The sequence below is a fragment of the Coregonus clupeaformis genome, chromosome 30 (genome assembly GCF_020615455.1).
Source record: "Coregonus clupeaformis isolate EN_2021a chromosome 30, ASM2061545v1, whole genome shotgun sequence".
NCBI classification, from domain to species: Eukaryota; Metazoa; Chordata; class Actinopteri; order Salmoniformes; family Salmonidae; genus Coregonus; species Coregonus clupeaformis.
This window is the reverse complement of record NC_059221.1, coordinates 5,475,951-5,491,553: the sequence shown is the minus strand read 5'-3', so window position 1 is coordinate 5,491,553 and position 15,603 is coordinate 5,475,951. Positions and strand designations below refer to the sequence as shown.

Here is a 15,603-nt window from a genome sequence, read left to right as displayed (position 1 = left end):
TGGTGCTCCTAACTTTTTTTTAGTTGGGAGCACCAGTGCTAAAAATGTTTAAAATGTTAATTTAGAGCCCTGATTACAAGTGTTATCAGTTTATAGTTTTGTATTTAGAGTTTTGAAAATATACCACTGACATCTGAAAAATATGCCAAAGTGATTGAACAAATATGTAAGATGAACCAAATGAGCTCAAATGAGGACGAGGCTCTGATGACGTACTCCACTTTTGTGTGTGTTAGTCAAAAAGAATCAAAAATCTCCCAAAATCCTGTTTCTAGCATATCCATGTAAAATGGTTAAAATGCTATGATCTTTTCTATATGAAAATATTTAGTGTGTGTGTGCTGTCTCAAGACTGGTTGTGACATGGAGGACAGCACAGCAACTGTAAAGTTTTAAATGGATCCCCTAACCTCATTAAAGTACTTTCCCCCCCGACACTTGCGCCGCTCATGTGTTAAGATGAGAATGCATTTAAAGAACACTTATGACTAATATGTCAGGCTTTTACCCTTTAAAAGGCTGCGGACTCGCTGGAGCCACAGCTCCGGTCTGTCCCGGGCATCCGTCTCGGCCCTGCTTTACCCCAAATGCAATGGGTCTGAGCGAAAGGGATAATGGGATGTCCAATCAGGGAAATCTGATTTCTATTGACCACAGACCCAGTAAGTGAGTCGTAGAGGGGTCTTAACAAATTTGATTTGGTCAATGGATGGTGAAAAATACGGGATGCTGTATAAATGTTTGTGTGTCTATTACATTTACATTTTAGTCATTTAGCAGACCCTCTTATCCAGAGCGACTTACAGTTAGTGAGTGCGTACATTTTCATATTCTCTACCTCATCGACACATCATCAGGATTCTCGCTAGCATTGTGTCACATCACACTTTGTTAATTTCTGCAACATATTTTACATTGTGATAATTATACTGTGTCATTCTCATCCTGATGCAGAAAAATACCCAATTCAATTAAAAAACATTGTGTTATGGTCCACTTCTAAATCAATGTAGGTTTTCAGCAGGAGTTGACTGTTTTTGTGAGCTAAACTCCGTTGCCCCAAGTTGCTTCTGGAAGGTTGAAAGAATACAAAACTGTAATACCCTCGACCTAGACCATTTAACGTTCATTCATATTTTCCCTTCAGAACAACTGAAGTATTTGGAACGATCAGATATTGTCGTAGCACTTTTGAAATGACCGCATGGACGTGCTCTAACACAGAGTAATAGCTCTTGGATCAGCCTCGGGTACTGTGGCTACATAGTAACAGGATGTCCTAGTTGTCAGAAAGGTCCTCGGAGGTGTTGTCATCCTTGAAGAGGACTTGTCAAGTTCATTAGAGGGCTCTATATCTTTTAACCTGATTAATGTTAACGGCCATCGGCTTTACGGGCGATTAGTTCAGTAGGCCCACCAGAACAGTGAGGAGAGATGCTCATTGTTCCTGCGTATTAAGCAAAGAGCGCCGGGCCGAAGTGGAACCTGGCGAAGGCTTGATAGAACCGGGACAGAGAACCGTGAGAACCAACAAAATGATGAATGGTCTGGTCACATTTGGAATAAAAGTTAAATCTCTCCATTTACTCAAACTACACGATTCCATATGTGTTATTTCATAGTTTTAATGTCTTCACTATTATTCTACAATGTAGAACATTTTACAAATAAAGAACAACAATGAGTAGGTGTGTCCAAACTTTTGACTGGTAGTATATGTGGACACCCCTTCAAATTAGTGGATTCGGCTATTTCAGCCACACCCGTTGCTGACAAATCGAGCACATAGCCATGCAATCTCCATAGACAAACATTGGCAGTAGAATGACCTTACTGAAGAGCTCAGTGACTTTCAATGCACACCATCATAGGATGCCATGTTTGCAACAAGTCAGTTCGTAAAATTTCTGCCCTGCTAGAGCTGCCCGGTCAACTGTAAGTGCTGTTATTGTGAAGTGTAAACGTCTAGGAGCAACAACGAAGTGGTAGGCCACACAAGCTCACAGAACGCGACCGCCGAGTGCTGAAGCGCGTAAAAATCGTCTGTCCTTTGTTGTAACACTCACTACCGAGTTCCAAACTGCCTCTGGGAGCAACGTCAGCACAAGAACTGTTCGTCGGGAGCTTCATGAAGTGGGTTTCCATGGCCGAGCAGCCGCACACAGGCATAAGATCACCATGCGCCATTCCAAGCGTCGGCTGGAGTGGTGTAAAGCTCACCGCCATTAGACTCTGGAGCAGTGGAAACATGTTCTCTGGAGTGATGAATCACGCTTCACCATCTGGCAGTCCGACGGACAAATCTGTGTTTGGAGGATGCCAGGAGAACGCTACCTGCCTGAATGCATAGTGCCAACTGTAGTTTGGTGGAGGAGGAATAATGGTCTGGGGCTGTTTTTCATGGTTCACAGTGAAGGGAAATCTTAACACTACAGCATACAATGACATTCTAAATGATTCTGTGCTTCCAACTTTGTGGCAACAGTTTGGGGAAGGCCCTTTCCTGTTCCAGCATTACAATGCCCCCGTCCGCAAAGCAAGGTCCATACAGAAATTGTTTGTCGAGATCGGTCTGGAAGAACTTGACTGGCCTGCACAGAGCCCTGACCTCAACCCCATCGAACACCTTTGGGATGAATTGGAACGCCGACTGTGAGCCAGGCCTAATCGCCCAACATCAGTACCCGACCTCACCAATGCTCTTGTGGCTGAATGGAAGCATGTCCCCGCAGCAATGTTCCAACATCTAGTGGAAAGCCTTCCCAGGAGTGTGGATGCTGTTATAGCAACAAAGTGGGGACCAACTCCATATTAATGCCCATGATTTTGGAATGAGATGTTCGACAAACAGGTGTCTGTATACTTTTGGTCACCTTCCGGAGACACTTGAAACCCTACCTCTTTAAGGAATACCTGGGATAGTATAAAAGTAGTAATTCTTCCCCCACAAAAAAATTATAATAATAATAATAATACGTAAAAATATATATATAATAATAATAATACATTTCAGGCTGTCTTTTCAAACAGCTCTTACACTAAAAGGGCATTATCATCATTTTCTCAATTTCAAAGTGTTATTCCAACCTTATAGTGTAGAAATATATAACACACAGGATAATCACGTTTTTGACTGCCCTGGGCCTTTAAAGGAAATATATAAAAAATTGTATTCACAAAAACTGTTGCAAGGACTTAACAAAGAATTGTAATGTGAATGTGTTTTTCTCTCTTTATTCCTTCATTACTACTGATATGTGAATGAGGTAGAAATGTTACATGTATGATTTACAGGTAGAAATGTTACATGTATGATTTACAGGTAGAAATGTTACATGTACTATATAACCTTTAAATGCTTCCAGTGCTTTAGTCTTTTAACCGCAGACAATTTTTACACATGGCTTTGTTTGGCGACACATTTACTGGGCCTTTAAAGGTAGTAACTCTTTAAATGTATGTGGTAGTTCAGCAAGATAATGTATTCAGATATCTGCTCTTAGTCTCGCGTGGCCAAATTCTGCGCGTAAACTGAAGAATCTGTGTCAACGGGATGGAATGCATATGATAAGGAACAGCAGTAGTTCCGGTGTTTGGGTTTACGTCACTGATTATTTGGACATATCAGGATTGGGCAACGGTGGTACTTAAACTTTGACTGCTTCACGCGTGTGGTGAAATTAGTTTTGGCTGTGAGTTCTCTTTTGCAAGGGTGGAGACTTCGCAAACCAGAACTCCCGATTTCTAACACCTATGGAACCAGAACTTGATCACGCAGCTGACCAAAATACCCAAGATTTTAGTTCTGGGTTAATCGAGATTAGAATGCTCCAAGGACTGAATGCAATCCAAAAAGTCCCTGCCAAGAAATGCTTAGAATTTTCGGACTTAAATCATTATTTTACTCAGCATAGAGTGTATCTAAAGTTACATTTTAGTCATTTAGCAGACACTCTTATCCAGAGCGACTTCCTGTAGTGAGTGCATACATTTTCATACTGGTCCCCCATGGAAATCAAACCCACAACCCTGGCGTTGCAAGCGCCATGCTCTACCGACTGAGCTACACGCGACACCATCACACACACTTACACATCACACTATTACAACAGTTGAACTGTTTTGGAATAAAATTGTCAATATATTTTCTAAAACATCCTCCGTATTGTGTGCTTATTGTATAACCATTGATATGTTCTAGAGGCCATTTCAGACCTTGAAGAGCTACTTTGGGATTTTGGCAATTAAGCCCTTTATCTGCTTCCCCAGAATCAGATGAACTCATGGATACCATTTGTATGTTTCTGTGTCCATACTGGAAGGAAGTTAGAGGTAGTTTCGCGAGCCAATGCTAACTAGGGTTAGCACAATGACTAGAAGTCTATGGGTATCTGCTAGCATGCTACCATAGATCTCCAGTCATTATGCTAACACTAGTTAGCAATTGTGCTAGCGCTAGTTAGCAACTTCCTTCAAACTGCACGCAGAGACATAAAAATGACATCCACGAGTTCATCTGACTTTGGGGAAGTAGATAAATGGCCTCATTGCCAAAATCCTGAAGTATCCGTTTAAAAAGCATCAGGTACTGCTGGAATGTCTATCAATGGCATGTCCATCTTTTATAAAGTATTTATCAAGTATAGATAGCCCATGCTTTAGATGAGGCCACGCAAAAAGACTTAACTAATGATTAGTAAATGGTTTATAAGGACCTATATTAAACATCTTATGAATGATCTTATGAATCATAATTAAATACTTTAAAAGTTGTTTATAAATGTGTGAATAACTAGGTTACTAACATTTACAAACGTGTGAGTAATGATTAATAAATGATCAATAAACTATTTACTAATCCATTATAAATGTTTTATTTCATGGAATTATTATAAAGTGCTACTGGAATCCATCGCACTAGCTAAATATTTGACGGTGGTAGCTTAGGTTTAGTGTCTTATACTCAAGGACAAAACAAAGCCTACCTGAGTGTTGTTTGAGTTTGACGTCGTGTAGATAACAAGGCTTTGATTCCAAAGTGCTGACAGAGAGTCTGGGTAATTACCGAGCAACCACCACGGATTATATAAATTCCACCTGCTGACGTTGGGCTTTTAAGGAGCACCCTGTGGAAAAAACGCCACACAACACATACGTTTATAGCCCTAGAAAACTCCCTAAGTCAAGCATTTATGTCAGATGTTTCTATTTCATATACACAACCATAAATTCCTCCTTTTCAAAAGCAAAATGTTTCCCATATTTCTTATCAAAGGGAAAATAGCATTATTATTTGTGTAGTATAGCAGTCTAAGTAGATTACATGTCTGAAATGGGAGGAGGGAGGTTGTCTCAAGGGTGGTGGTAGTAGGCCCTTCCGCAGGTGGACAAAGAGAGAGAGGTATGCTGTGCAAAGCAGCCATACCTATTTCCACTGGGCATAGCCTTCCGTGAACCGCTGGACATTAACATAGCCACCACAACATTGCTATGTGACTCTGTGTATGTGAAACTAGTTCCTGCAAGGTGTCCAGCCCCTCTCTGGGAAGCAGAGGTGCTGGAGGCTGAACCCAGTGGAGGCCAACTCGCACAATTTCTACTAGAATCACGATACCTCACTCTATCAATCAAGGCTGTATCAATGCTGGTATGTACTGGAGTATAATTTATGATCTGCGTAAATTAGCATTTAGTTTTATGTCCGTTTTTAGTACTGTAGAAATAGAAAAAAATTGTTGTGTGTTTATTTATGTCGATGCAGCAGTAATGTTCGCTGAGGGAAAAACCTCAGCTCAGCAGAGGCAAAGTTTGTTGGAGGTTTTATGCTAAGGAGGTACCATTCCTTAAAACCAGTTAGACTGGAATATGTTTGTTTACAGTTGTGCAGTGGAGGAATGGGTAGGAGCCCTATACTCATTTATACCGTTGTCTTAAAATTGTCCCGTTTTTTTGTCCAAGAATGAAGGTTGGCCTGTGTCTCAGTCGTTCTCTCCTTATAGACGGCAATTTTTCTAATAAAACAATAGATATAAATTAGTATTACAATAGTACTATATTGTTGATATTTACATTTTATCATGTATGATATACCTACGTTAATAAAATGATAGAGTTAACCTTTCTCTTACTTCTGGTGTTCTTGGTGAGATTGTGTCTTAGCTTAGAGCCAGCAAATGGACATCATGGTGACAGAGGAATTCTTCGAAAGGGCTTTCTCCTGAAGTTCAACTTAGTGAATATGGAGCTTTTCGAGCTTTCTGGAAAAAGGCTGAAGACCTATTTGCTACTTTCACACGCTTCTCCATGGCAACAGGTTAGGAGGTACTTGTAGCAAGAATCCAGTTTTCCACACACATGAAAGTGTAGAATTTGTCTTCTTACTGCACAAAAGATGGATTCTGCGTGGAGGGGCTAGCAAAGATGCCCACGAGTCACTGTCTCTCCATGAAAAAATGTGGAGGTTTGCATCTTAAACAGGGTGCTGTTCCAAAACGCTGTTTGATTATGTACTATAGGAAACCTACCTGCGTACCTTTTTTAGAGTTGAAGTCCTAAAGAATCTCTTTTGAATCTCGGTCCCTGGTTTGAAGAATTGCTTCATTTAATCCCAAATTATTATTGGAAATGTACTTTCTAAAACTCAATATCGCCTCTGCAGAGAGCGGCAACGCAATTAGACAATACATAATACGCAATGAGACTATTAGATAATAGATAATAATAGATACAATATCTGAGATCACTTAGAACAGTTGGGAGAATATTTGGATTGATCAATTACTAAAAATACTCACATCTCCAATAACATTGAGATTGGATTCTGACGCCATTTTCTGGTTCAGTGTAGTAGCTTAGGTGGAGAGAACTGTACCAACTCTCCGTGTGGCAGACTTATCTTTTATTTCATAGTACTTTTCTTTCTCTCTGCAGCCATATTGGCCCTACATCAGCTTTTGTAAGGAAGGAACAACAGGGAAAGCCCAAGAGATATCCCGGGCTGTTCTTATTTATTTATGTATCTATTTCTGAATGTATTTATGACTCCCTCTGCTTGCTCGGGCCCCAGTTGCAGGCTGTCTTTCCATCCAAATGTGAGTGGCATACGAACACAAGTCTTTGTCTGAAAACAAAACAAAACATGAAATATGTCGAAATCCATATCTTTGCATTAAGCCTTTGTTTCTTGACAACCATTTTTTTTCTCACCAAAAGACCTTACATATGTAAATGTGGGTCTAGGGAATGAGGATATCATTCAGCAATGGTTATTAAAGCGTTGTCCTTTTTTAACTGTCCCTGTGTATTGGCATGAGCCCATATCACATGGTTATTTGAACTTGAGTCAGGGCAGGCTTTAGTAAAGGATGTGGATCACCTGCAGTTTGTTGTTTTGAGGTCGGACGAGGAGGGAGGGCTCTGCAGTAGCACTATACCTGCAGGCAGCAGCTGTTCCAAGCAGGCTGTTGTCTCTCTGGGTCTGTCCCAAATGGCACGCTATTCCCTATATAATGTACTACTTTTGACCAGATGGGCATTGGTCAAAAGCGGTGCACTATATAGGGAATAGGGTGCCATTTGGGATGCAGCCTCCCTCTACACCTGCATGACACCTCCTCGGCCCCACCATGGCAGCTGCCCATGTCCCCCTGTCCCCTCTGTCCCCCTGTCTGTAAATGCAGTCTCAGTCGTGGTGTCAGACATGGCATCGGGGTGCCCAGGCTGACAACCCGTGCCAGCCAGTGTCAGCTCACACTATGACCTCCAGCTTTGTCCAGCTCCTCTTTGCCAATGTCACAGTGGGGCACCGTGGGGTTGCCCTCTGCTATTCTGTTCCCATGCCAGGAGAAGATGCTTTTCATGGCATTTGGAGAGTCTCAGTAGTGTTTCCTGTGGTAATGTCAGAGCAGCAGCTGCTAACTCCCTTTGGGGGAAGTTCCAGCAACTTTCCCAGTGAGCATTTTCTGTGGGAGCTATTTTCTGTTTGGGTCCCGCTGTAGTTTCATTAAAGTTTTATAGTCACTTATGAGTTATTATGGACACTTATAGACAGTGTCACAACACATTATACAGTGTCTTCAGAAAGTATTCATACCCCTTGACTTATTCCACATTTTGTTGCGTTACAGGCTGAATTCAAAATTGAGTACATTGTTTTTTTTTCTCACCCATCTACAAACAATACCCTTTTTGGGTAAGTCTCTAAGAGCTTTCCACACCTGGATTGTGCAACATTTGCCCATTATCCTTTCAAAATTCTTCAAGCTCTGTCTAATTTGTTATTGATCATTGCTAGACAACCATTTTCAGGTCTTACCATAGACTTTCAAGCAGATATAAGTCAAAACTGTAACTCGGTCACTCAGGAACATTCACTCTCTTCTTGGTAAGCAACTCCAGTGTATATTTGGCCATGTGATTTAGGTTATTGTCCTGCTGAAAGGTGAATTAATCTCCCAGTGTCTGGTGGAAAGCAGACTGAATCAATCAAATGTATTTATAAAGCCCTTTTTACATCAGCTGAACCAGGTTTTCCTCTAGGATTTTGCCATTCCGTTTATTTGTTATCCTGAAAAACTTGATTACAAGCATACCCATAACATGATGCAGCCACAACTATGCTTGAAAAATGGAGAATGGTACTCAGTAATGTATTGTATTTGCCCCAAACATAACACTTTTTATTCAGGACAAAAAGTGAATTGCTTTGCCACATTTTTTGCAGTATTACTTTAGTGTCTTGTTGCAAACAGGATGCATGTTTTGGAATATTCTTATTCTTTACAGGCCTCCTTCTTTTCACTCTGTCAATTAGGTTAGTAGAGTAACTACTGTACAATGTTGTTGATCCATCCTCAGTTTTCTCCTATCACAGCCAATAAACTCTGTAACTCTTTTAAAGTCACCGTTGGCCTCATGGTGAAATCCCTGAGCGGTTTCCTTCCTCTCTGGCAACTGAGTTAGGAAGGACGCCTGTATCTTTGTAGTGACTGGGTGTATTGATAAACCATCCAAAGTGTAATTAATAACTTCACCATGCTCAAAGGGATATTCAATGTCTGTTTAGTTTTTTTACCCATCTACCTATAGGTGCCCTTCTTTGCGAGGCATTGGAAAACCTCCCTGGTCTTTTTGGTTTAATCTGTTTTTGAAATTCACTGCTCGACTGATAATACAGATAATTGTATGTGTGGGGTACAGAGATGGGCCAGTCATTCAAAAATTGTCTTAAACACTATTTTTGCACACAAAGTGAGTCCATGCAATTTATTATGTGACTTGTTAAGCACATTTTTACTCCTGAACTTACTTACGCTCGCCATAACAAAGGGGTTGAATACTTATTGACTCAAGACATTTCAGCTTTTAATTTTTAATTAATTTAATTAATTAAAAAACATAATTCCACTTTGACATTATGGGGTATTGTGTGTAGACCAGTGACAAAAAAATCGCAATTGAATTTTAAACTCAAGCTGTAACACAACAAAATGTGGAAAAAGTCAAGGGGTGTGAATACTTTCTGAAGGCACTGTATGTGTATTATAAGGCATTGTAAAGGATGTTATTGCATTATATGTATGAACTTCATAGAAAGTGATACCAGGAATTTCTCACTGGTCTAATGGTCATCTATACCAGCCCCACCCACGCATCTGTTTTTTCACTCTATACACCAAACAAAATGCTGAGTTTAGTAATCACTGTCTGAGATTCAATGGAACTCTGAGAAAAGGTGACTGGACCCAATACTTTCCTTTCAATGTGATAATAAGATGCAGTGTAATTATGTTATTTTGCTATTTTCTCCTTAACTGATTCTGAAATGGACTCCAAATTGTCAGTTGTCTGAACATTTTACTTATTTACTATGGATTTTTTTAGAAAACATATTCACAAAGCATCTATCAGCAATGTTCTCCTCTAAAAGTTTGATATTTTCTATGTTATGGGTGAGTAGAATTCGGAGCTCATTTGATTGAATAGATCCTGGTTCTGATTCTCAAACAATGAAAATAACATCTTTCCTTCCATTGTAATCCATGTCAAAGTTACCCTGCGTTAGAGCCTGGCTAATACAATAGTAGCATCTAGGTCATGGCATCTGTCTGTCTGTCAGTCTGTCAGATAGTCTGTCCTGTGGACTGGACCAACTGGGGATGATGAGGGGGGTATTGATCAGTTTAGGGATGAGCCGAGGATGAGATGATTGTCTCCGGTGTGGGGCCTAGGTGATAAGACGGAATCTCATGTTCTTCTTAGCTGTCACTGCCACATCCAATCGCTACCCCCTTCCCTTACCCTATGCCCCCCTCCCCACCCATCCAACACATGAGGGAGAGCTGAGTCAGGCAGCTAGGTCTTAAACCCCCCTCCCCACACACACACACCCCACACCCCCTGTAGCCCTAGGCACAGATTATGACCTTGGCCTGGCCACCCGTGCAGGAGGGAGGGGCCGTCCCTCTTTAGCCAACCATGCAGGGACTGCGCAGGAAAAGTGTGCTAATTACCAGCGCTAACGATGTCGTTGCTCATCACAGCTTAGCACCGCTACATTGCCATGAGATAATAACCCCATAGCCTCAGTGAGAAGTTCAGAGTAGCATTATGACGGTCAATTTCAATGATAGGGAGCAGGTGGGGTCAGGGGGTTTAGTTGCTACCAGATTTCAATTTTGGACGAGTGCGGATCTGTGATTTTTTGCATGAGGTAATCTAAATTAGCCAGTATGACTATGAACCTTTGGAAAGTAAACCTGAATTGAGTGTAGCAAAAACATCATAGAAATTAGATTTTCAACTTCTGTACAGGTTGTATTTTGACTGAGGTCTAGGGCTTGGTTGGAGTAGTGTCAGCGAAAGTGTGATGTCATGGCACGACTAAAGCATAATCTGTCGCTTAGCAACCAGGCGGGACATATTTTGTATGTGTTTTGTTATGTTTTAAGTTTGGTTCATTGATTCCCGTTGACTGACAAGCAACTGGTAACCCAATGTGGTCATAATCAGACAAAATAAATTCCCCCGCATCTGTTCCTTACAATTTGGAAAACAGCTCGGAGCAAGGCAGCCTGGCATTATGGAGCTAGAGCCTATAATCATTGTGCTGTAAAAAGCCAGAATCCAGCAGCCGCAAACCATGTGGCCTCCTCAGAGTGGTGGCCAATCAGAACCATCCCCAGCCACTATGCCTTGTTACCCTGACCCCCTCCGCTGTCTCTTCCTGGTTAGCAATAACGTTCCCTGAACATATGGGGAACATTCTGGATCTTATGTAAGACAACTAGTATGTTCACCAAACTTGATTTGAACATATACAGTTGAACTTCATACTCCAAATGTAAGGAAACAGGGGAAAACTATTCAATTTAATGACATTTATTAATATCTTCCTTATGTGTATTTTGTATTTTCTGCAATAAAATAACACTTGAGGACGTCACTTTTGAACAATTTAACATTCAATAAACCAAACCGTATGCCCCATAGCCATATAGTTATGGAGAGATTTGTCTGCGATATTCTAAATCAAATCAAATCAAATGTATTGGTCACATACACATGGTTAGCAGATGTTATTGCGAGTGTAGCAAAATGCTTGTGCTTCTAGTTCTGACAGTGCAGCAATATCTAGCAAGTAATAGCTAACAGTTCCACAACAAATACCTAATACACACAAATCTAAGTAAAGGAATGGAATAAGAATATATACATATATGGATGAGCAATGTCATTATCAGAGTGGCATAGGCTAAGATGCAATAGATAGTATAGAATACAGTATATACATATGAGATGGGTAATGCAAGATACGTAAACATAATTAAAGTGGCATTATAAAAGTGACTAGTGTTCCATTTATTAAAGTGGCCAGTGATTTTCAAGTCTGTATGTAGGCAGCAGCCTCTCTGTGCTAGTGATGTCTGTTTAACAGTCTGATTGCCTTGAGATAGAAGCTGTTTTTCAGTCTCTCGGTCCCAGCTTTGATGCACCTGTACTGACCTCGCCTTGTGGATGATAGCAGGGTGAACAGGCAGTGGCTCGGGTGGTTGTTGTCCTTGATTATCTTTTTGGCCTTCCTGTGACATCGGGTGCTGTAGGTGTCCTGGAGGGCGGGTAGTTTCCCTCAAATGCTAAGCGCCTATTTTCCATCATTATGCCGTTTAATGCGATCAGAGCGCTAATCAGATTGCGTTGAAGTAACTCCATGACACAGTTGTGTCCGTAGCTGCTGCTGCTAGGTTAGAGGGAGCTGGTGGGGCATTGGGCATGGCGGGCAGAACCAAGCCCTAATCTCTAAAACCCCCCTATGGTTTGGCCTTGAAGAGAGGCTAGGGCAGTGGTGTTACTGTGGGAGAGAGGGCTTTTAAGTCCAGGGTCTAAAGTAGAAAATGTACCAACTTCTGGGTTGTACCATTGGATTAGTCTATTTCTTCTGCATCTGTAAATACCAACCATTAGTCTGTGTGATTAACCGGGGCTGAGCTAAAGCAATGTTTGTGAGAAGGGGCCCGGGGCTGGGTCTTTTTACAAAAACGTCTGTAAAGTCTGAATGGTTTGAGCTACAAACTAATCTATGAAAAGCTGAGACTCTCATGAACACGCACATGTAACATGTTAGAAGGTAAGGGGTTCTTCTACATAGAAGATCATAGGAAGTCCCAGGACATAGTGTCTATAATACTGTAATAAGCTCACATAGTTGCTGTCACAAACTCCACACCGTTGTCACTGACTAGTTGGATATTCATTTCCCAGTGAGCAAACAATTTCTGCACTTACAGCATTCATATACATTCATTTTTTATCTGATTTTTGCTTTGGCTGACCTTATTTTCTTATTGACATTTGTCAATAAAACTCATGAGTGCAGGTGTTTATGTCAAATAATTTTGTGTTCTACTTGTAGCCCTGGTTGTCCTGAAAAGAAAATGGTAAAACACTTAATTGTGAGGCTAAATATAAGGGCTGGACAGATAAATGAAAAGCCGATTTTTGCTGGGGTCTCGGGACTGATTTAAAGTAATACTGCAGGTTACTTTACTTTAAAAAAAAACAATTTAATCAATGAAGCACATGCATAAATAAAATCCCTGTACTGTATCTAGACTGACACAACAAAACGGTCTCTTTCTTTATCTGAATTTGGGGGAGCGAAAATCACATTTTAAGCTCCTGAACAACTTAATTGAATTCTGAATGTGTTGAATAAAGCATCTTACTGTAAGGTTGAAGATGAGCAGGGATGAGACCCTAAAGTGCTTGATGCAGGAGTCTTTCATTGGGGTGTCACACACACCTCAATGCCAAGGGGCCTGACAATAGGCACAGGTTGATAAGCCACTAATGAAGTCTGTTTGGATTCCAACTTGTACAAAAGGCAGAAAAACAGTGGATAGATGAGAGGTTATTGGTCAGTATAGGTGTGAATGCGTATGTGTGTGCGTGCGTTTGTGCGTGCGTGCGGTGTGTGTGCACATGGTGTGTGTGTGCGTGGGGTGTATGTATGCATGGAGCTGTATGTGGTACTGCAGGGTTTTTTATGTGTGTATACGCTGGTTTTTGTGTGCTACAGGTCACACGGTCCATTGTCTACATCAGTGGTCACCAACTGGTTGAGATCTCCAAGGCATTCCTAGTCGATCACCAAACATTTCTATAAAAAAAAACAACGATAAATCCTTGCGTTTTATTCATTTCGCGCTGTTGGCGGTAGGTGCACTTCATTTAGCAGCCCTAGCGCCGGGAAGGCAAAGTGTTTTGAACCATTTCATGTGTCTGAGTAATTCAAGTGCACCTATAGGCCTACCGTTGGCCAATCAGATAGCTCAGATCACTGTGTCTGCACAGTTTCCTCGAGCCATAGACTGTAAAAATAAGCCTCGAAAGCACAGCAAAGTTGATACTGTGAGATTTCAAAACGTTTAAAACCATGACTAGAGAGAGACTCATCGAATACAGCAAAGAGCTGCTATTTTTATGAGTAAATTCATGTTTAAGTTGTTATTCAGCACTTTGTTCAACACTTTTATAAGCCATAAAATGCGCATTCTCCCTACTTCCACTCACGCTACAACCAGCACTGCAGCTGCAATGAATGAGGATAGCAAATTGTTCCGATAAGCTTGCATTGTTATTATTAGCAGCTTGGGTCTCTTTTAATTTCGAGGAATATTTCACTTTCTCTGGTCATAGGAATAACAACATGAATTGGTGCATGAGGCAGAAATAATGCAGTGCGACTTGAGTTTCGCCATCAGCTGGAAGACTGTGTCCCTTTTTCTCAGAGGAGGGAGAGAAAGCGGAGGGACGGTGAGTCGGGTGAGAGGCAGCCTCACTGCTGCTTCCTCCCTCCCCTCAGACTGACCATCAAATGTCGGCCATCAGTCCAGTAAAAAAAAAAAGAAGCAAATTATTACGCTCACTCAGCTGTGCCTCACAAGTAGGCTAATACAACACATTATCTATTACCAGTGTGATTATATACCTAATTTTTTTAAATATAATTTCAAAATGGTCTGAGAAGAACAACATTGGCAGGGATATTCAAGCATAGCCAATATGCAGTGATAATGTATTGGGCCTATAGCCTAACGCACAAACCTCATTGCTACAAAACTGTTTTTAATTGGTTAATGTTGCATAGGCTTACGTTTTTTAAGTCATGTTCAAAATAAATCTGAGTGGTAGATCTCAGCTTGCATTTTGACTCAGAAAGTGATCTTGACTCAGAAAAGGTTGGTGACCACTGGTCTACATTATGTTTTTCTATATTTCATAATTCTGTAGTAGATTTTACTTTTGAGGACGAAGTTTGTTGTCAGTTGCTGGATAGTATTGAGCAGTTTTGAGTTGTCACGTGACATGTTTCATTTACTGTAGCCATGTAATGTTATGTAATGTTATGTTGTGTTTTGTTATGTTTTATGTTCTGTTATGTTCTGTTGTGTTATGTTCTGTTATTTGTTATGTTATGTTCTGTTGTGTTATGTTGTGTTATGTTATGTGTTATGTTGTGTTGTGTTATGTTATGTGTGCTTTTTGCTATGCTTTGTTACAATGTGTTTGTGCCTTGTTGTGTCTTAATAATGTGTAATGTAAAGCAGTGTGTGAGAGTTGCTAACCCCCTGACTTTGTGTGTTTCAGTCGTGACAGTGACCTCTCTACAATCATCTCCAACCTCCACCACACAAGACAGCACGGCATGCCCGAGGACCAGCCCGCCACTGACCTCAGCACCAACACAGGACACACAGGTAAGATGCTACAGGACATGGGATGGGGGTTTGTGTGTTGTGTGTGTCTTTCTTTCTATCTCTGTATTCCACTAATTTGTAATAAGGTTACATTTTCTTTACATCAACATGAGTAATTAATCACTATTACGCATTAGTCCCTTAATTTGCTGTAATTTGTTTGATTGGGGAACTTACTGTAAGCTTATTACTGATTCTTAAAGGTGGCTCTCAAGTCGATTACATTTACATTTTACATTTTAGTCATTTAGCAGACGCTCTTATCCAGAGCGGCTTACATGAGCAATTAGGGTTAAGTGCCTTGCTCAAGGGCACATCGACAGATTTTTCACCTAGTCGGCTCGGG

At 40.8% G+C, this 15,603-nt stretch overlaps 1 protein-coding gene across 7 annotated transcripts in view; it reads left to right on the top strand.

Moving 5' to 3' along the window:
• LOC121545946 (sterile alpha motif domain-containing protein 11) overlaps positions 1 to 15,603 on the top strand; it is an 86,593-nt gene that overhangs the window by 21,341 nt on the left and 49,649 nt on the right. For 6 of the 7 annotated variants that reach the window (XM_041856884.2, XM_041856885.2, XM_041856883.2 and 3 more), the window contains one exon: positions 15,148 to 15,257. In XM_041856884.2, the coding sequence (XP_041712818.1) occupies positions 15,148 to 15,257 (110 nt within the window). Of the gene's footprint in view, positions 1 to 5,404; positions 5,648 to 15,147; positions 15,258 to 15,603 lie in introns of those variants that run through there. The other variant, XM_041856889.2, reaches the window with a different exon arrangement.